We start from the raw sequence: 22,462 nt of genomic DNA, 5'->3' as shown, positions 1-22,462 counted from the left end.
CTGCCATCCTGGGGCCCAAACCCTGCAGACACTGCCTTCAAACCAAGTCTAAACTCCTGGGCACAGGAGGCCCTTCAGGACCAAGCCTGGCTGAGTCTCCAGCCTCGTCCCACACACCTCCTTGCTCCTGGCTGCCCAGCACACCCGGCCTTTGCACACACGGGCCTCCACCTGGAACACCCTCCCGGCCTCCCCTCACTCCCCTGCCTGGCCAGGTCCTGCTCGTCCTTACGCGCTGTGTGGCACCTTCCCTGACCCCCTCCACCTCCACGGCCCCCTCCTCCCGTCTCTGCTGCTCCTGTGCCTCTGTCTAAGCATAGGGACAGTCCCAGGCTGGACTGAGAGCCCTTGAGACAGTGGCCATACCTGCAACACCCGGTAACCAGCCCTGGGGCTCACTGTTTGCTGAACTGCATTGGTCTGTGTTTGAGCAACGTGCGAACAGGACAAGGACAATGATCCCCCAGTTATGGACAAGAGCACTGAGGTTTATTCTGGAACGCCACCCAAATAGCCCAGGGACAGCCGCTCTGAACCTTCCTCTCCGCCAACTATATGAGCCCGACGGCCGTCAGCGGGCCCATGACAGCTAGAGGGCGCAAGAGGATAAGCGCTCGGTGCAGGTGTGGCCGGCAAGGGATCCAGCGAGGCTCAGGGCGTGGGGGACAGCGCCCAGTGCCCAGAGCAGCCACCTCTAAGGCATCACGGTCAGGCCACCCGGCTGGAGCTCAGCCTCTGGATTTATATTCAAGGAAAGACGGGAGTAGAGTCGAGAGGCGAACATGAGCAGAGGGGCATCAGATGGAAGGTGGGAGGAGTAAAGGGACTTGCGTGGGAGGCGAGGGGGCCACTGCTGGCTCTGAGAGCTGTAGCCAGTCCTCAGACGTGCCCGGGCTCAAACTTGGCTCCAGACCTGCATGACCTTGGGCACAGAGTCCTCACCCACGCCTGACTTACAGAGTGGATGTGAGCATTAAATAAGTTAAAATAGGTAATGCACTTAAAATAGCAACCAGAAGACAGTAGGTGCTCATGAATGCAAGCTGTCGTCATAATTACGTACAGCAGGTCCCCACATCCCTCCTACCATCCTCTTTCTCTCGAGCATCCCTAGAAGCTGATTCTGATGACCTCTGGGGCCCTTTCCAGGGCTCTTCCAGTTCTGATATTCAGCAACTCCATGCGACACATTCCGACTGCCCAGGCCAGAGTTCTCAGACGCCTGCAGCCTGAGAATTTGAATTCTTCTGGAGTTTATCAACAACATACTCTGACACACAGGCAGAGCCAACCCGTCCCTCTCTGTACAAACACAGACTGTAGCTCTTTCCACACATCATTACGATGACTTGTTTACGTCTCTTTTGTTTGCTGACACTTGGCCTGCCATTGTCAGGCCTGCTGACACTTGGCCTGCCATCCGTATCACATACTGAGCACTTCCCCTGGGCCAGGCTCTTCTAAAGGTCCTACATGTTGTCCACTTTCTAACACTCTCAGAGCTGATGCTATTCAGATTCCCATTTTACAGATGATGAAACTGAGTCACAGAGGTTAAGTAACCTGTTCAACGTCATACAGCTAATAAAAGGCAACTGTGGGATGAGCTCAGGTTTCTAGCTCCAGTCTGCAACACTGTTCCTGTAACAGGATGTGGCACACGGCAGGTGCTCATGAAATGCTGACAGAAGGAAAGGCCTACAGATAACCTGGAGAAAATTATTTCCCTTCTTCCTATGTGGAAGTGACCGGCTAACACTCGGGCCAGAGTCAGCTAAGGATACGTTTTTCTTCTGCATCAATATCCTGCTGATGGAATAATAATTAAATACAAAGAAAAAAAGAATAAAAGGAAAAAGATCTTTCTCTTTGATAAGCATTCATATCGGCAGCATTATCAAATCAAAATCCAATTCAAAGGGTTTGGACGGCAAACCAGGAAGCCTGGGGCACAGGCTGAGCGATATCATTAGGCAACACGGGAGTCCTAGGTGAGTCGCTTAGCTGGCTCCTCTGCTCTTCGGGGATGAAATATCTGTGTGTCTTTCAGCAGTGCGGAGGAGGGAAAGGAAACTATACGTGTACGTGACAAGCAAAAGCAAAGAAAGTTCTCAAACAGCTGTGTGCACCTGGGAATTTGTTAAAAATGCAGATCCTGATTCGGGAGGGGGGACGAGATTCTGCATTTCTAACCAGCTCTCAGGTGACGCTGATGCTACCGGTCTGCGGACCACACTTTGAGAAGCAGAGCAGTTTGTGCGGAGTCTGAGGAGCTGAGTCTCTGAGCTGAGGGCAGGGCGGCTGCTGCAGGTTTCTGAGTCAGGAGTGCCCTGGGCAGGTGCACAGGTCTGAAATGTAATTCATGAGTTCTCAAGGTCAGAGGACGGGGAAATGGGTGGGTAGGTGCCCTGGCCTTTGCACACAGCAGGGCTAGACCGAAACCTCCACAACAAAACCCAGCAGTGACCGAGCATTTCCCCGGGCCCTGCCTGCAGCAACTCCTGGGACCACCTTTTTTAAGTACAGTAGCTGAAGCTCAGAGGGGTTAAGTAACCTCTTCGAGATCACACAGCTTCAAGTGGCTAAGCTTAGATTCAAAGTCAGATTTGGATTTGTGGATTCCTCTGCGCCAGTGGTTTGCATTCCCAGCTATACATCAGAATTGTTTGGGGAGTTTTAAAAACAGCAATGCCAGGTCCTCCACTTCAGACCAATCAGATTGGATCTCTGTGCAAGAGGCCCGTGACATGGGCATTATTTTAAGCCCCCTAGGTGGTACATGGGGCCGTCCAGGAGAGCTAACCAAAGCTCCGTCCACACCAGTGAGCGTCAACTATGACTACTCACTGTGGTCACCTGGAACCTTAAAAAATCCAGACTGGGCTTCCCTGGTGGCACAGTGGTTGAGAGTCCGCCTGCCGATGCAGGAGACAAGGGTTCGTGCCCCGGTCCGGGAAGATCCCACATGCCGTGGAGCGGCTGGGCCAGTGAGCCATGGCCGCTGGGCCTGCACGTCCGGAGCCTGTGCTCCGCAACGGGAGAGGCCACAACAGTGAGAGGCCCACGTACCGCAAAAAAAAAAAAAAATCCAGGCTAAGAATCTTTGGGGTGGGGACCCATCTTTGACCCAAGCATCAGTACTATTTAAACCTCCTCAGATAACTTCAACGTGCAGCCAGGATTGAGAACCACCAGTGCCCTATGCTGTAGTGACGTGGGGCGGGCCAGTCTCTCCACTAAAGGAACGGTTAGATGGATGGACGGACAGATAAATGACTGATGGATAGATGGAGGGATGGATGGACACACTGCTTTTCTCTGGCCTCTATATCCCTTTCTACAATCTGCAGGTTTTGAACTTAATGACCCCTACGGTGCTCCAAGCTTCCGGATTCCACGTCTCTAGTTTGAATATCACGTTCCCTCCCTGCCCCCTCCAGCGTTACCAGAGCCTGCAAATCCTGAGAATCACGCAATAGCCCTTCAGCTGCAATCATTCTTTCTGTCAGAGTCATCATGAGCTGTCGGGCTTTGGAGCTGGAACACTTAAATTGGTCCACCAGAAAGTGCTGGATGTTTTCCATCTGTTTCCAGAAAGCTTCCATCTGTGAAATGAGAATGAGATGCAAGAGGTGGGGGGAGAAAACTTATTTAAGAAAGCTTTAAAGCTGTCCGGCTCAGGCTTGGGCATTACTATTCACCCCTTATCACAAACTGAGATTAGAAACAATTCTACAAGTTGGAGAAAGTTATCTTGGCAACGATCACATTCTCCATTCTCTTTGTAGGTGCCAGTCAGTTTGGAGGTGGTTTTTCAGCAAACACCAACGGGCTGCTGATAAGAAAGGCAAGCACCATGAATCTCTCAAACAGCTGAAAGACTGCCCGGCAGTGGGGTAGGGAGCGGGGCGGGTGCATGAAATTCCACAATGCGCTCCTGGAAGCTTCCAGATCTTTAAAGGGGATTAAACGCATCCTGGAAATAAAAGCACGAATGGCCATATAATTATTGATTATTGTCCTAAAAGTATAAAAGAACAATATGACAGAGATGACGACGACCATAAAAACATTTTGCCTTCAAATCTTTTTCCTTTCTCCACCATCTTATCAGGAGCAGAGTAGGGAATCGCCAAGTGCTTTAGAATGTTGGGGGCTAAATTTTTGTCGCTGCAGCCTTCCAGACCCTAAGAACAACGATGCCCATAGTCATAGCAACTTTCCTTTAGGGCACGCAGGTTACAAGCCAGGCTCCGTCCTTCACGCATTTTATTTCTAGATAAAATATGTATCGGAGGTACAGGGAACAGGCTCAGGAAGTTAGGTCACTCGTCAAGGGTCACAGAGGCAACAAGAAGCAGAGGCATATTTGATGCAGGTCCCTTCAAGTCCCACAGCTGTGATTTTCTCCATCTTGGTTCCACCTCTCAGATGCTGAGAAGGATGTTGCTTGCTGGGCAGGGTCAGGAGAAAACCCACACCTGCGCGAACCAGCACCTCTTCGTAAGTTTGCTGTCCTGTCTCGAGGGCCTCGCGGCAGCTCAGCAAACCCTTTATCTTCCCTGGCCACCTCCTCCCTCACATTCACACCCTGCTCTCGCCCCCTCTCGCCCCATCAGACGACTTCCTTTCCAACTATCAGAGAATGTGGACTATCATCTGTGAATTCCTGCACACCCGGAACCAGAGCTCTACATCCAAGCAGCTTCGCCTCTTCTCTTCCCATCGCAGAGAACGAGGATGCCCACTCCGCTCTTCTGAAAAACTCGGGATGCCCCTGGCATCCATGACCTGACTTTCTCCTGCTTCTTAAAGGTCCATACTCTGCTTCTTGTCTTGATTCTCCTTGATTCCGGCTCCTTCAGTGCTGCCAAGATCCAAGATCTGGCATGAGGCTCCTTTCTTTACCCCTTCCACACACACCCCTGGACCAGAAGCATCTCAGTTAGTGAAGGACACCAATACTTCAGAGACTCTTATGAGAATGATCAATCCTCTGCCTGAAATGTGCAGACACGGACAAGATATTCCACGGCTTCCGGGAGTCCATGCACCACCAGAATCCGGGCTGAGTGCCCTCCCTTAGCCATCTCAGCCCGAGAATATCCTCGCTCTCCGTGAGATCCTACCTGAGCTTAGTGGGGACTCTCCACCTCCAGGCATCTCCAACTCAGGATGTCAAGCCACACTCACCATCTTCCCTCCCAACTTGTTCTCCTTCTGGGATCCTTATTTCTGTAGACCGGATCCTCTATACCCTCCTCTTCCCACCACCTCCTTAGACACCACCCTATCAGCTCTCCCACTTTTTCTTACCTCTCCATCCCTACTGCAATTGCCTTCCTGAAATTCCTACTGGATTAGCCCCAAAGTCCCTAACAACCCTCCACACAGCAGCCTGGGCAGTCCTTCTAAAACACGGCCAAGCCACCCTCTGCTGCTTCAGTGACTCCCATCTCCTTGGCATGAGACGAAAACCCTCAGGGAAGACCTCTGGCTTTATCCTGCTCAGCCTGCTTCCTAGCCCTGGCTCCCTTCTTTGCCCACCCACTGGACAGCATCCATCCACACTTCTCTCCAAAAGCTTCTCGATGACCCTTTCTTCTACAAAGACCTTCACAACCCTGGGGTAAAATGAATCGTTCTCCCCACTGTACCTCAGTCTTCCCATACTTCTATCTATCATGGCACTTGTAACCCACAAAGTCCTCATCCGTTTACCTGTCAGTCCCCCCCACCAGACAGGTCTGGGCATCTCCCTGGCGGGGCCAGGTCTAAGTTCATTTTGAATTCCCAGAGTCCAACACAACACCTGCGTGCCAAGAAAATATTTGTTTAATTTGTAATATGTGAACAGCAGGTAGTAGAACCTCAAAGCAAAAAAGAGAGTTTGAGGGAAGTCATCCTCTCTAGAATTTAAAACATGCTTTTAGGAGTGATGCCTGGAGTTTGAGAAGTTAGCAGCTGGCATCTGCTCTAAGCCACAGGGCGGTAAGGACACACAGGGTTAGAGTGATCTTTGCTTTGAATGATAAAAAGATCGATGTAAAATTTAAACAAGGAGAATTCATTAAGAGGAAAAAAAGACTCCCTCAGTAAATCTTGGCCCCTTAATTATACCTTCTCTATCACTAACTTCAGAAACTGGATCCCTGGCTCCAGAGCAGAACGCAACAGGGAATTCCAGTATTAAACATGCTTCTAGGTACCATCTCTTTAATCTCGCCAAACGAACTGTCCCAGAAACCACGCTTTTTATATGGGAAAGAAAATCCACCACATACATTAGCTATTAGATGCTCAGAATATTCTCTCTCTTTCTTTTCTACATCTGCCAGGGTGATGTATTCAGAGTCACCAGCACCCAACATCTCCGTGTTTGACAGTCTGACCTGAAGTCTCTTTTCTAATTCCTCCAAATCCTGGAGAAAAAAAGAAAAAGGTAAATACAGAAAAAACCTAATGTATCTTAAATTCTAGAGAAGAAATGCTTTTATTTTCGCCCCATTATCATAAAATATTTCTTAACCATAATTAAATGCTTTCGGTGTTGTCCTACTGAAGGATTGATGATAAAAATCATCAAAGGGCCTCGGGAATAATGGATTACGTATTTTCTTCTATAGTTTTTCCCTCATCCCCCCAAAATAGGCCATATTTTAAAAACAATGAAATAGTATCTTCCTATCTTTGTGAAGTCCGGGAACATGTCATGACATCTGGGGTGTGGGATGGAATGTCTCCTCCCCACTCCTCTGGTTTCCATGGGGAAGGATTACTTAGTACACCCCAGGGAGGAAGTGATATGTATTTGACTGGCGGTTCCAAAGCAGGAAGTGAGCACAGCCCCTAGCTTGCCCAACCTCTTCCTCTTTGGGATGGACCATTCAGGGGAGGCCACTGCTCTGGTGCGGCCTCAGCCCAGAGTGAGCTGGGCAGCAAAGGTCCATTTTCTGTGTGGGGAGGCCTGAGGTGGCCCAGCTTTGCCAGTAAGCAATTTAGCTAATCCTGGGATTCAGTGTTAGGAAGCAAGCCATGATCGCTGTGCACCTAAGCTATGTCTTCCAAGCTGGCCCCTTTCAGTGATGAAGCTGACATTTCTCTGTCTCCCCAACGCTTTCTCTTAATTAACTCAGAACTTAGAAGGAAAAGGGGAACCCTATGTATGGAGTCCTTCAGACCCCAACCTGGAGTGTGGAGGGTTTGTTTTCTGTTCTGTCCTGTTTTCTGGGCTGTTCTGTTTTCTCTAGACCTATGTTCACTGACATGTAATCAACACTGGTGTGGGTCCAAATCCATTATTGATTATCCAAGCAGAAGCCACATGTGACTTCTAATTCTCACAGCGTCTCTACAAGAGAGAAATGAGGGTTCTTTTCCAGATGAGGAATCTATGAGAAGTTGAGATATTTCGTCCAAAGTCTCCCAGTAGGAAGTGGTGTGCTAGGCTAGGCCCCTTAGGCTCACTGACTCCAGAGCCCCACTCTTCTAACTGCACGCACTATGCTGCTTCTCTCCAAAGCAGCTGCTATTTCTGGGCACTTCTCATCCTCATCTAGAAGTTCTGAGGCTGTTGTCAATATTATAGGAAAGTATGGATTTAAAGCCCTTGGCCAGACTACCTCCACTGAACAGTAGCCACTGACATAATTAAGATGCTCTGGAAGCGGTAGAGGTGGGACTTGATCCCAGGCCTGCAGATACCAAAGCTCTTATTCTTTCCATATGACATTCATTACTAGTACAATTACAAGTATCACCACCATTATCATTCTTTTTGTCATTGGAGAGTCATTTAAACTCGTTGAGCCTCAACTTCCTCAGCTATAAACAAAAAGAATGATGGTCACTCACAGGGCTGTTGTGAAGATTAAATAATGTGTGTAAAGCACTCTGTGCATCGCCTGATGAGGACGATCACAGTAGTGGTGGTACTGAGGATGATGACAATGATGTTAACAAAAATGAAGACGTACTGCCTTCTCCCTGGGAGGGAGTGATGAATCCTCCCCCTTGGAATCCAGAAGAGTGAGGAAGAAACACTCCCTCCTCCCAGTCCCCCAAATCTCATGGTTGCAGTGATAAGGATGGTAATGATGACTATGATGAAGATAATGGTGGTGATGGAAGGAATGAGGATTATGACAACGATATGACAATGAAGATGAAAGTCGTGATGGCAGAAGTGAGGATGATGAGGATGATGGTGGAGGTGGTGATGGTCACGGTAAGGAAGATGAGAATAACGATGCAGATGAGGATGATGGTGGCAATGGGAGAAGTAAGAATGATGGCAACAATGATGGTGGCGATGATGAAATGTTGGTAGTGGTGGTGGTAATGAGGAGGATGGTGATGGTGGTGGTAATGAGGATGATGAGGATGATGAGAATGATGATGAAGTAATGATAACAGTGGTGATGGTCATAATAAGAATGATTACGACAATGATGAAAATAATAAAGATGGTGGTGGCGATGGCGATGATGATGATAATGATAGTGGTGGTGGTGACTGTGTTGGTAATAAAACAATAATAATGACAATGATATTGATGATGATGATGAAGATGATTGTGGTGGTGTTGGTGGGAATGGGAATGATGGCAGCGATCATATAATCAGGGTCTGGTTGTTACTTTGCTAGGTGCTTCATACAAATTTTCTTCTTTCTGTAATCCCACAGGATGGGAATTAGAATCCCATTGCACAAAGGAACAACCTAGGATTCTGAGTGTTTGTGAAAGACAGAACCAGGATATCAATCTCCACCACTCTGACTCCAGGGTAGCCCTGACTCATTTTGCTGCACATAAAACAATATAAAGCTTGTATAAAAGACTGAAATGAGAAGAATGCAAAGTAGTAGGAAGAGTTATAACCAATAAGCAAATTATATATTTTAAAATACCCCACATTTGTACAGAAAATAGAATCAATAGTGATTCTCTTTGAGTAGTGGGTATGACCAACATTCTTTTTTTTCTACTTCTAATATTTTTCCACATTTTAATAATACGCACTGTTAGTTTTATGTTTATAGCTATACTTTTATACACCATATTTGTTGAAAAGTATATATTGTAATAAACTATTTTTATACATAAAAAATACTTTAATGTGTTTTATATATCATAATAAACTATTTTTAAGTTATTTTGAAATATAGGTTGAAGACTTACATTTTCTTGTTTTGAGAGAATCTTCTGGTATAATTCATCGTCAGTCTTCTTTTTAGGAAGAAGGTCAAGGAGGCACATTTTAAAAATCTGAATAAACATCTATTGCCAAAAAGGGAAACATAACAAAGAGAAAGGTTTCAACAATGGTATTTCTCTTCCCTCCTTTTTCTCCTACCTGCTTCTTTCTCTCTCCCCCAACTGCCCACACACTTTTTGCTCTAGGAAAAGACCTCAGATTAAAAGTCATGACAATGGCCTGTAATGGACTGCATTTTCATGAAGCCTCTAAAGAAAAATGCTTCATTTCTTCTGCATATATTTATGAGGAGCCCACTCTGTGGGAAGCCCCCACTTTCCCCATTTCCATGAGTCAAGAAAACAGACGAGGCGAAGGGGGGTTGCTTCTTTGTGGAAAGAATCAGAGAGATGGCTGTGCAGAAATGGGATGTGTAAAGTCAACTACTCCAACCCCCTGTCTCAATGGATGGACATGTCCTCTAAACCCAAGAAGGGTCCTCCATAGGCAGGGACACCCTGGCAAGTCCAAGGGTGCTGTGTCCACAATTGGTTTAATCATTCACCTATTGCTGGACATCTGAGTATTTCCAGTTTGGGGCTATTACAAATAAAGCTGCTATGGACATTCACATACAGGTTTTTGACTGAACATATGTGTTTCTGAGATGAATGTCCAAGACTGCAACTGCTGGGTCTCCTGGTAATTGTATATTTCGTTTTATGAGAAATCACCTGTCTTCCAGAGTGGCATTTTATATTCCCACCAGCAATGTATGAGTGATCCAGTTTCATTACAAGCCCACAAGCATTTGGTGGCGTTGTTATTTTTATTTTTGTCATTCTGATAGGTGTGTAGTCATATCTCATGTGGTTTTAATTTGCATTTCCCTAATGGCTTAATGATGTTGAACATCTTTTCATGTGCTTTTGTGTGTGTTTCCTTGCCAGCCGTATATTCTTTTCGGTGAAATAATCTGTTCATGTCTTTTGCCCATTTTCTAATCGGATTGTTTACTTATTTCTTTTTCTTTTTCTATTATTATTATTATTTTTTAACATCTTTATTGGAGTATAATTGCTTTACAATGGTGTGTTAGTTTCCGCTTTATAACAAAGTGAATCAGCTACACATATACATATTTCCCCATATCTCCTCCCTCTTCAGTCTCCCTCCCACCCTCCCTATCCCACCCCTCTAGGTGGTCACAAAGCACCCAGCTGATCTCCCTGTGCTACGCGGCTGCTTCCCGCTAGCTATCTATTTTACATTTGGTAGTATATGTAAGTCCGTAGCACTCTCTCATTTCATCCCAGTTTACCCTTCCCCCTCCCCATGTCCTCAAGTCCATTCTCTACGTCTGCATCTTTATTCCTGTCCTGCCCCTAGGTTCTTCAGGACAGTTTTTTTTTTTTCTTTTAGATTCCATATATATGTGTTAGCACATGGTATTTGCTTTTCTCTTTCTGACTTAACTTCACTCTGTATGACAGACTCTAGGATTGAGGTTTGAGAGTTCCTCATATATTCTAGGTACTAATCCTTTCTTAGAATGTGGCTTGCAAAATATTGCCTCAGTCTTTTCATCTTCTTAACACGATTTTTTGCAGAGCAGAAGTTTTTTATTTTGATGAGTTTCAATTTGTTTTCCATTTTGTGGGTCACACTTTTGGTGTTAATCTAAGAACTCTTTCCTTAGATCCCAAAGATTTTCCCCCTTTTTTTTTTTTTCTAAAAGACTCATAGTTTTATATTCTACATTTAAGTACATGATCCATTTTGAGTTAATTTTTGTACAAGGTATGAGGTTTAGCTTGAGGTTCATTTTGTTTTGCTTATGGATGTCCAACTGCATGATTTAATGAAAAGCTTATCATTCCTCCACTGAACTCCATTTGCACCTCTGTCAAAGGTCAGTTAGACATATTTGTGTAGTAAGGCGCTTTTTTTTTTTTGAAGAATAATTGACATAACCAGCTTTGTTCTTTCTCAAGACTGCTTTGGCTATTTGGGGTCTTGTGGGTTCATACAAATTTTAGGATTGTTTGTTCTATTTGAAACATGCCATTCAGATTTTGATAGGGATTGTATTGAATCTGTAGATTACTTTGGGTAAGACAGACATTTTAACAATACTAATTCTTTCAACCCATGAGCATGGAATACCTTTCCATTTATTTGTGGCTTCTTTGATTTCTTTCATCAATGTCAAGTTTTCAGTGTACAAGTTTTTCACCTCCTCAGCTAAATTTATTCCTAGGTCTTTTATTCTTTTTGATTGAATTGTAAATGGAATTGTTTTCCCAATTTCTCTTTCTGATAGTTTGTTTTTAGTGTATAGAAACACAACAGATTTTGGTACATTGTACCCTGTAACTTGACTGAATTTATCAGTTCTAACAGTTTTTGTCCAGTCTTTTCTATGTATAAAATCATGTCTTCTGAAAACACTGACAGCTTTACTTCTTCCTTTCCATTTTGGATGCCTTTTATTTCTTTTCCTTGCCTAACTGCTCGGGATAGTAATTCCAATATTATGTTGAATAAAGGTGGCAAGAGTGGGCATCCTTGTATTGTTCTTGATCTTAGAGGAAAAGCTTTCAGCTTTTCACTGTTGAGTATGATGTTAGTTGCAGGTTTGTCATATATGGACTTTTATTATGTTGAGGTACATTCTCTCTATACCTACTTTGTTGAGTTTTTATCATAAATGCATGTTGAATTTTGTTAAATGCTTTTTCTGTTTTGAGACGGTATGATTTCTATCCTTCATTTTGTTAATGTGGTATATCATGTCGACTGATTTGTGCATGTTGACCATTCTTGCATTCCTGGAATAAATCCCACTTAATTATGGTATATGATCATTTTAATCTATTGCTGAATTTGGTTTGCTAATATTTTGTTGAGGATTTTTGCATCTATGTTTATCTGAGATATTCGCCTGTAATTTTCTTCTTTTTTTTTCTGGCATCCTTGTCTGGTTTTGGTATCAGGAAAATGCTGGCCTAGTGAAATGAGTTTGGAAGCATTCCCTACTCTTCAATTTTTTGTAAGAGTTTGAGAAGGATAGGTATTAAATCTTCTTTAAGTGTTTGGTAGAATTTACCAGTGAAGCCATCTGGTCCTGTACTTTTGTCTGTCGGGAAGTTTTTGCATACTGATTCAATCCTCTTACTAGTAATCAGTTTATTCAGATTTTTTCTTTTCATGATTCCATCTTGGAAGAGTCCCTGTTTGTAGGAATTTATCCATTTCTTCTTGGTTGTCCAATCGTTGGCACATAATTGTTCATAGTAGTCTTTTATGATCCTTTGTATTTCTGTGGTATCAGTTGTAACTGCTCTTTCATTTCAGATTTTATTTATTTGAGCTCATTCTCTTCTTTTCTTCGTGAAGCTAGTTAAAAGTTTGTCAGTTCTGTTTATCTTTTCAAAGAACCAGGCATTGTTTCATTGACCTTTTCTATGCTTTTTTTAAGTCTATTTCATTTATTTCTGCTCTGATCTTTATTTTCCTTTCTTCTACTAACTTTGGGCTTGGTTTTTTCTTCTTTTTCTAGTTCCTTTAGGTGTAAAATTGGATTGTTTTTCTGAGATTTTCCTTGTTTTTTTTGAGGTAGGCCTGTATGACTATGAACTTCCCTCTAGAAACTGCTTTTGCTGCATCCCATAGATTTTGGTAAATTATATTTCCACTTTTATTTGTCTCAAGGCATTTTGTGATTTCTCCTTTGATTTATTCATTGACCCATTGGCTGTTCAGTAGCACATTGTTTAATATTCACATATTTGTGATTTTTCCAGTTTTCTTCCTGTACAGGTATCCCTCGTTTTATTGAACTGTGCTTTATTGCACTTTGCAGATATTTCATTTCTTATAAATTGAAGGTTTGTAGCAACCATGTGTTGAGCAAGTCTATCGGCATCATTTTTCCAACAGCATTTTCTCACTTTGTGTTTCTGTGTAACATTTTGGTAATTCTTGCAATATTTCAAACCCTTCACCAGCAAAAGGATTACAGTTTGCTGTAGGCTCAGATAACGGTTAGCATTTTTAAACAACAAAGTATTTTTTAACTAAGGTATGTACATTGTTCTCATAGACATAATGCCATTGCACACTTAATAGACTACAGTATAGAGTAAACATAACTTTCATATGCACTGGGAAACCAAAAATTCATGTAACTCACTTTATTGTGATATTTGCTTTATTGCAGTCATCTGGAACTGAACCCACAATATCTCCAAGGTATGCCTGTAATTGATATCTAGTTTCATACCATTGTGGTTAGAAAAGTTGCTTGATGTGATTTTGATCTTAAATTTATTGGGACTTGTTTTGTGATTTAACATATCATCTATTTTGGAGAACGTTCCATGTGCCCTTGAGAAGAGTGTGAATTCTGCTGCTTTTGGATGAAATATTCTGTTTATATATATTAAGACTATGTGGTCTAATGTGTACTGTAAGGTTGATGTTTCCTCACTGAATTTCTGTCTGGATGATCAATGCATTGATGTAAATGGGATATTAAAGCCCCCTGCTATAATTGTATTGTTATCAGTTTCTCCCTTTAGATCTGTTAATATCTGCTTCAGATGTTTAGTTGCCCCTATACTGGATGCATAAATATTTACAAATGTTATATCTTCTTGTTGCACTGACCCCTTTATCATTATATAATCCCCCTCTTTTTCTTTTATTACCATCTTTATTTTAAAGTCTACTTTTTTCTCATGTAAGTATAGCTATACCAGCTTTCTTTTGCTTTTAATTTGCATGGAACAACTTTTTCCATGTCTTCACCTTCAGTCCATGTGTGTACTAGTGTACACATATCTTTAATGAGTCTCTTGTAGGCAGTATATAGCTGGGTCTTGTTTTTTTAATCCATTCAGTCACTCTATGTCTTTTGATTAAAGAATTTAGTACTTCTACATTTAAAGTAATTATTGATAGGTATGTACTTATTGCCATTTTGTTAATTATTTTCTGGCTGTTTTGTTGTTACTTTCTGTTCCTTTCTTTTACTCTTGCTCTCTTCCCTTGTGGTTTGATGACTTTCTTTGGTTAGATTCTTTTCTTACTATCTTTTGTGTATCTAATATAGGTGTTTGCTTTGTGGGTACCATGATGCTCATATAATATTTATATATTTAACAGTATATTTTAAGTTGATAGCAAATTAAGTTTGAGTGCAATCTAAAACTCTACATTTCCCACCCACCCTCTGCTCCTGGCATACACATATTATGCTTCTTGATGTCACATTTTACATCTTTTTATTTTGTGTTTCTGTGATTATTATAGTTATAGTTTTACTACTTTTGTCTTTCAATCTTCATACCAACTTTATAAGTGATTAATTAACTACCTTTACTATATAATTACCTTTACTAGTAAGATTTTTACTTTTGTATGCTTTCTTGTTACTAATTAATGCTCTTTCTTCTCAGGTTAAAGAAGTCCCTTTAACAATTCTTGTAAGGTTGCTTTAGTGGCGATGATCTCCTTTAGCTTTGGCTTGTCTGGAAAACCCTTTATCTCTCCAATTCTAAACAATAACCTTGCTGGGCAGAGTTTTCTTGATTGGAAGTTTTTTCCTCTCAGCATTTTAAACCTATCGTGGCACTCCTTCTGGCCTGCAAAGTTTCTGCTGAAAAATCTGCTTAGAGTCTTTTGGGGGTTCCCTTGTAGTTAACAAGTTGTTTTTTAATCTTGTTGCTTTAAGATTCTCTCTTTAACTTTTGACTTTTAAATCTTAACGTATCTTGGTGTGGATCTTTTTGGGTTCATCTTTTTTGGAACTCTCTGGGCTTTCTGGATCTGGATGTCTGTTTCCTTCCCCTGGTTAGGAAAGTTTTCAGCCATTATTTCTTTAAATATGTTTCCTGCCCCTCTCTCTCTTCTCCTTCTGGGACCCCTGGTATTGCGAACATTATTTCATGTGATATTGTCCCATAGATCCCTTAAGCTATCTTCACTTTTTAAAATTCTGTTTTCCTTTTGCTGTTCTGCTTGGGTGCCCTGTCTTCTAGATCACTGATTTTTTCTTCTGCTTCACCTAGTCTACTGTTAAACCCCCTAGTGTATTTTTCAGTTCAGTTATTGTATACTTTGCCTCTGTGACTTCTGTTTGGTACTTATATTTTCTATCTCTTTGCTGAAGTTCTCACTCTGTTCATCCATTCTTCTCTCGAGTTTGATGAGCATCTTATGACCATTATTTGAACTCTTTAATCAGGTAAGTTACTTATCTCCTTTTCATTAAGGCTTTTTTCCTGACATTTTATCTTGTTCTTTTGTTTGAACATATTGCTCTGTTTCCTCATTTTGATTGACTGTGTTGGTTTCTATGTATTAGGCAAAACAGCTACCTCTCCCAGTCTTGAAGAAGTGGACTTGTAAAAGATGAACTTTATCTTTCAACCTTGCCCTAGCTCATGGTTGTCTCTCAAACCTTTGTGATTATCTAAGCAGCCTAATATATTCTTTTTCATTCTTTTCTTTTTTTAAAATTAATTAATTTATTTTTGGCTGTGTTGGGTCTTCGCTGCTGCACGCGGGCTTTCTCTAGTTGCAGTGAGCAGGGGCTACTCTTCGTTGCGGTGAGTGGGCTTCTCATTGTGGTGGCTTCTCTTGTTGTGGAGCATGGGCTCTAGGCGTGTGGGCTTCAGTAGTTGTGGCTCACGGGCTTAGTTGCTCCGCAGCAGCCTAATTTATTCTTGATGGGTCCCACTTGTTGAGGGTATACCAAGAGTGTTAGTCATGAAGGAGCTGTTCACCAGTTTTTAGGTCTTTTTCAGAGGGATCTATTTCATACGTAGCTAGAGATTCAGTGTGTCCATGGGAGGAGGTGAGAACAGGATCTTCCTACGCAGCCATCTTGGACTGCCCCCGTGGTAAGACATTTTTAAATGCATGGGTGAGCAAATGCTTTTCTCCAAATGTCCACAAAGTAAATATTTTGGGGCTTGCAGGCCATACTATCTCTTTTGCAACTACTGAACTCTGCTGTTACAGCATGAAGGCAGCCATAGGTGATGTGTAAAAGAATAGGTATGGCCAGATTGGCCCAAGGGCCATAGTTTATGATCCTTGTTTTAAGGTTTGTTAAACACTCTTCTGTGCCAGGCTAATATATATATTATCTCAAATGATCATCACAGCAGGAGGTTGGTACAGTATTCCCCATTTTACAGATGAGGAACTCTCAGTTGAGAAATCTGGACAACTGGCCTCATGTCACAAGGGACATCCATGAGGGACAGACCCAGAACTCTTCACCAACCTTCATTATGCTTGCCAATGCTAATAAGCTCTAAAAAGACAAAAATTGTCTTGACTTTCCAACCACTGAAGTCTGAGGCTATGTACAGTAACATTCTTTTCTCAAGATGTTAATCTCAAACCTATTTTCTTTTTGACCCCAAACTGAATCAGTAACGTTTACAGGTCTTGTCCCATTCCTTTGAATTGTAAACACTTTTTAATTTGGAATAATTATGGACTTAGAGGAAGATGAAAAACTGTACAGAGTTCTGTGTGCTTTGTCCCCAGGGGTGACATCTTACATCACTGTGGTACAATATCAAACCTGAAAATGGACATAGGTCCAATACAGTTAACTACAGACCTTACTCAGTTTTCACCCATTTTTACATGCACTCATTTGTGCGTATATGTGTGCGTGTGGATCTATGCAATTTTTCCCCATGTATTGCCACAATCAAGATAGAGAATTTTCCAGCACCAGGAGAAATCCGCTAGTCCTAGTGCTCCTCTGATATTAGCCACCCCCCTCCCACATCCCCTGATCTATTTTCTTTTCTGCCATTCTGCTTTTAAAGGTTACAACTCCACTTCCTAGACAAGCCCAGCACCAGTGTCTTCCTCCTCAAGGGCCACCAGAGAGCTCTAAGCTTCTTGGCTGCATGGTGGTCACATCTGGTCTGAGTCACTTCTGAATCCTGACCTGTGATAGTGGATCTCTACCAGAGAGATGAAATTTGAAGTCTTTGTGTAACATGGTTCCCTCCTGTTCCCCATGTTTCTGTAGGTCTTACACACAATGAAGACATGCCCTGCAGTGAATGGAAGGCCATGCTTAGAAAGCAGCTCTCCCAGGGTGGCGACGGTGTCAACCAGACACATTTCCATTGAGAACCTGCTATGTGTAGGGCACTGTTCTGGGCTCTGAGGATACACAGACCTTGGGCTCAGACAAACCTCATTTGGGTTCTGACTCTGCAGTTTACCAGCTGTGTGATCGTGGGCAACTGACTAGACCTCTCTGAGACTCAGGTTCCTCATGAGTGGAACAGCACTGAGGTTTCAATGAGATCAGACATTTAAAGTGTTTAGCCTAGCAGAGTTTCAGTGTTTCATAAATGATGGTCTGATGACGCAGATCACACAGCCCAACAGAGCCCAGAACTTTGCCTACAGAGAACTTTCAAAGTGGGACTTCACGTCTAGTAATTCCATGGAGTAAAAGCTGGAAGTATATTATTTTCACACCTTTCCTAAAGTGGCCCAGAGAGGGGAAGTGACTTACAAAAAGTCACACAGCTCTTAAGTGTCAAAGGGTGGATTAGAACCCAAGTTTCTAATTCCTAATCTGGTGCTCCTGGAACTTTCCCAGGTTCCAGCTTAAGTATCTCCCTCCAGGGAAGCCTGACCACCTCCCTGAAGCCTACACGCCCTCAGGTCCTCTCTTACAGGCCCTCATGGTACTCCATCATTCGCTTTGTCATACTTTTTGCCTCTGTGCATTTTGTGCAGTCCATTGACTGCCATCTGTCTCCTGGACAGTGGGCTCCATAAAGGCAGGGGCTGTCCCCAGTATTGTGTCCAGAAGGGCGGGGAGGCTGCCCACAGATGAGTGACAGTGAATGCTCTCTTCATGACAGTAGGCTGCTTCCGTGTGGGCATTTGCTGGCTGCTCCAGGGGCGAGGGGCCAGGACCACGTCACTCACCAGCTGGATGGGGCTCTGAGCACAGAAACAATCACCCTCCAGCCTTTGAGAAAATCGCCAGGGCCACCTGCCTCCATGCAGAACCAGGTGTGGCTAAGTGAAAGCAGCCTGCAGCTGCAGGTGGGCTCGTGCTTCATGTCCATGAGCCTCTGCACAGGGGTCTGTGGGGCTGTAGGAACAGGCTCGATTTCTGGAATCCTAGGATGATTTATGGTTTCAAATACTGGCACCTGTTTACGAGGCCCGTTCTGCTCACACAGAGCAAAATTTCTTTCTGTTGCATCCTCAACTTAATATTCTTTTATTTCTCCTGTTTACAATGAAGCACCTGCGGGCATATCTTTGTCTGTCTGTCACTCTCTCCATCTACCCCTCCCTTTCTCTTCCCAACAGGCCTTCTCTCTCCTCCCTTCTCTCTGTAGGTCTCCTCCCTCATTCAGTCATTCAGAGGATGTGTCTCATGGAGAAATAATTCTTTTTTTAAATTTTTTTCATTTTCATTATTTATCTTTGGCTGTGTTGGCTCTTCGTTGCTGCGTGCGGGCTTTCTCTAGTTGCGGCGAGCGGGGGCTACTCTTCGTTGCGGTGCGCAGGTTTCTCACTGCGATGGCTTCCCTTGTTGCAGAGCATGGGCTCTAGGTGCACAGACTTCAGTAGTTGTGGCACGCAGGCTCAGCAGTTGTGGCTCACGGGCTCTAGAGAGCAGGCTCAGTAGTTGTGGTGCACGGGCTTAGTTGCTCCGCAGCATGTGGGATCTTCCTGGTGCAGGGATCGAACCCGTGTCTCCTGCATTGGCAGGCGGATTCTTAACCACTGCGCCACCAGGGAAGCCCGAAATAATTCTTTTTCTTTTTTAAACCCCAGTGGCCTTGCTGCCTGGCTAACCCATGGAGGCTCTGCAGCTACAGTGGAACGCATCCCTCTGATTTTCTGTGACCTGGATCCAGTGTGGATCCACGTGCATCTGGCAGAGACCAACCTTGTTTCCTCCGTGGCTCTGATTTCTCCTTCCTTCGCTCAGAGAATGCACACCCATAAGAAGGTACTCAACTTCCCATCTCAGCCCCAACTTAGAACTTTATGACTTAGGGCCAGTCTCCACTCTGTGCCTCAGTTTCCCCATCTGTAAAGTGGACATAAGGATGGCACCCACCTCGCCAGGTTGTGTGAGCTTTAAAATAACCACCTGTGTAACACCCCCAGGACCTAGTACATAGTGAGCACTCATAAACCTTATGATCCCTATTATCATTCCGCTAAAAATCCTGTGCTCTTTGGTCTCCATCAGGAGCTGTGCGCAGAGAGTAGGTACCCAGCTTTCTGCTTTTAACCCCAGTGGCGCTGGGTAAGGTAAATCCTGCTTCCCGTCTGCAGGCACGAATTGCTTTTCCATTTTGCGGTCAGATGCCTAACCCTGCTCTGCCTTCCCCTGTGGCGGCTCCGCTGTCACCGACACCCGTTTCCCAAGGGTCTCCGGGACTCCATGCACACGGAGAGCCTGTCTCCCGGGTCCCGAGTCCTCTACCTACCATGTGCTTCTCCTGCCTCAGCGCCGTGTCCAGATGCAGCAGGTCTTTCAAGTGAAGGTTGTAGATACACAAGTCGAGGTCCACGCTGCAAAGTCCAAAGAGAAACAGAAGAGACTTTCAGAGTATTTGATGTGGGGGGTAAGGTTACCGAGTTATCAGTACATCCCGGCAGGATAAGCCACGGTGCATCCTGACTCCAGATTTTAAATTCTGCGGCATGCAGAGATTGCTCACAGCCACCCCAGGCGCACAAGGAGCAATCCAAGTAGCCATCTGAAAGCCACCTGTGACTAGAAGGAAACGGCTGCCCGAGACATCAAAGACAGGACACAGGAAGAGACGGAAGGTGAGAGATGAAAAAGAGCACGCCCCCCCCCAGGCCCCCCCAGGCATTTTCATGTCTAGTGTCACGTGTCATCCTTCCTTTCTGCCATCATGTACACGTTCTCACAGCCATTTACAGATGAGGAAACTGACTCAGGAAATCAAGGGTCAGAGAAATCAAGTAGTGGTCACGTGGTCACGGGGGCAGATAACTGACAGTGTGAAGATAAAGGGCTTTGACCTTTTCTCCGACATAGGCAAATGCATTTTAAATGACTACACTCCCACCTGAACTGTTCAAGTCCTCTTCGTCCAAATGGGAAGAAACACCCCTTCCCAGCCAGGCAGGGGAGCCAAGAAGGCTGCAATTAAACGAAGTCCCTCCTTCCCGGGTCCACCTTCAGAGTCAACACCAAGCTCAGGGTTCTGAGCCCACTCTTTGCACAGCCCTGAGCCAGGCCATGCCTGGTTCAAATCACCCAGGGCTCCTTGGACTCACGGAAATTCAGATCTGAGAGAGGCCTGAGGACTGACGTGCAAACCTGCTGACTAGCTTTTTGAGCACCTACTGGGTGCTAAGCCTTACTCTGGGCTGGACAGTTTGGCGATTTAGAGCATGGGCTGCAAGATAAGGTGGTGGGGTCACACCAGGCTCCAACACTCACCTGCTGCGTGACCTTGGGCAAGTCACTCTGCCTCTCTGCGTCTCATTTTATTCTTTGAAAATGAGGGCATCTCATTTTCATATTAGTAGATGCATATTAGCATCTACTATACAACCTTAACAACATAGGGCTGTTAAGAGGAATTAATTCATTGACTGATTAATACTTGCTCATCACTGTGCCTGTCCCAGGCTCCCACTGGGTGGTCGTGCACAGCTGTGAATAAGACAGACCTTCTCCTCGTGCTCAAAAGAGAATTAATCCCTGCAAAGTGCTTAATATTTTGTACACAGAAGACATTTAACCAGTGCTAGCTGCTGCTATACAGTGCACGGGGCAGGTCAGTGATTAAAGGTCCCCTCTGTCTCTCCCCAGGACTCAGGCCTGGCTCCCTGACCCCCGTGCTGGCCAACAGCACACATTCAGCTCCAGCTCTGACACTGGGTCACTGTGTGTCCATGGCTGAGTCCTTAACCTCTCTGGGCCTCCACTTCCTCCACTGAGCATGATACAGCCTATCAGTCTGCATCCTCCATCCCACCCCCTCCTCACCTCTCGCAGGTCAGTGCCTCGGGGAAGCTGCTCGCCCCCAGGAAGGTGCGACCAAGGAACCTGTCGTCACTGGCGGCCGAGTGGACGCTGGACGAGGAGCTGCAGTCGTCCTTCTCAGCCTGGCTCAGGCTCCCCAGGCTGCTGGAAGGCGATGCCTCCACGGGCTGGTTCGGCAAGACTGCCTGCTTTAAGGTTTCATGCAGAGATGGGTTGGAGGAACCGTCGGCCAGAGGCTGGGGCAGGAGAGAAAGCGTACTCTCAATCCACATGAACCATCATGAGCGTTTCCGTAATTCCGCGAGTGACACACGCGGTGGCTCCCAGGAAGGCCAAGCCGGGACAGGCAGGGAGGGTATGAGCGGACACCGTGGAGCTTCTGCCCCAGGGGCACGGCCACGGCCCTAGGGGCCTTCGTCACAGCTCTTGTCACATCACTTGTCCCCAAAGCCCAGCCCCTCTGCACCAGGCTCCTCCCCTCCAGCTATTAGCCTGGGTCTGTTCCCCGATGGCCCACCTGTACCCACCCTCGGCCGCCAGCTCTGACCTCCCCAGCAGCCCGCCTGCCCTGCCCCACCTCTCTGGCTGCTGACCCAGACCCCTGCCCGCTCTGTCCACTGACCTGCCCTCGGATAGACTCAAAGCCCCTTAATGAGGAACTCAAGCCCCTTGCACTGCCATGACCACATGAGGTCATAGCCTAGTGCCTGGCACAGCCAGAGAGCTCAGCAAATGTCAGCCATCCCTATGTCGAGCTTCGTCTCCTGCTGCCCCCAGAGGTGCATGCCCAGGTAGCACTGAGCTGGTGGCCAGCTCCAACCCTCACTATCATTTCATGCTTCTGAGCCTTTCCAGACTCTTGTCCCCCTGCCTGAAACACCCCTAACTCACTGTCTGCTGGGCTGAAGCATCCGTCCCTCCAGACACAGACCCCTGAATCTTCCTACCCTGATCCCCGGGCCTGGCCCACACCAGGTTCCACAGGACCCTGGTCATTTCTGTCCTGCCTGCTATCATACGCCATCCTGCAATGTCCGCCAGGCTGGGAGGGCCTCCAGGGTGAGGACAGTGCTCTCCTGACCACTGGATAATCACCAGTGCCCACCACAGAGCCTGCCTGGCACGGGTGCTGATGACGAATGAATGCCCCCGGTCTGGGAGTTCTGCACCTTCCCGCACCCACCAGATGGTGAAGGAAGTGGTTCCCAATGTG

General features: G+C 45.1%; 1 protein-coding gene across 3 annotated transcripts in view; it reads right to left on the bottom strand.

The window, feature by feature from the left end:
• Positions 1-22,462, bottom strand: part of EVC (EvC ciliary complex subunit 1) — an 86,270-nt gene that overhangs the window by 47,737 nt on the left and 16,071 nt on the right. For all 3 annotated transcript variants that reach the window (XM_082653542.1, XM_082653543.1, XM_082653544.1), the window contains exons 4-8: positions 21,253-21,485; positions 19,712-19,796; positions 9,182-9,280; positions 6,285-6,422; positions 3,447-3,605 (exon numbers count right to left, since the gene is read on the bottom strand). In XM_082653542.1, coding sequence (XP_082509668.1) covers positions 3,447-3,605; positions 6,285-6,422; positions 9,182-9,280; positions 19,712-19,796; positions 21,253-21,485 — 714 coding nt within the window. The remainder of the gene's footprint in view (positions 1-3,446; positions 3,606-6,284; positions 6,423-9,181; positions 9,281-19,711; positions 19,797-21,252; positions 21,486-22,462) is intronic.

This window comes from Grampus griseus, assembly GCF_964374135.1.
Source record: "Grampus griseus genome assembly, chromosome: 4".
NCBI classification, from domain to species: Eukaryota; Metazoa; Chordata; class Mammalia; order Artiodactyla; family Delphinidae; genus Grampus; species Grampus griseus.
This window is presented reverse-complemented; position numbering and strand designations above follow the sequence as displayed.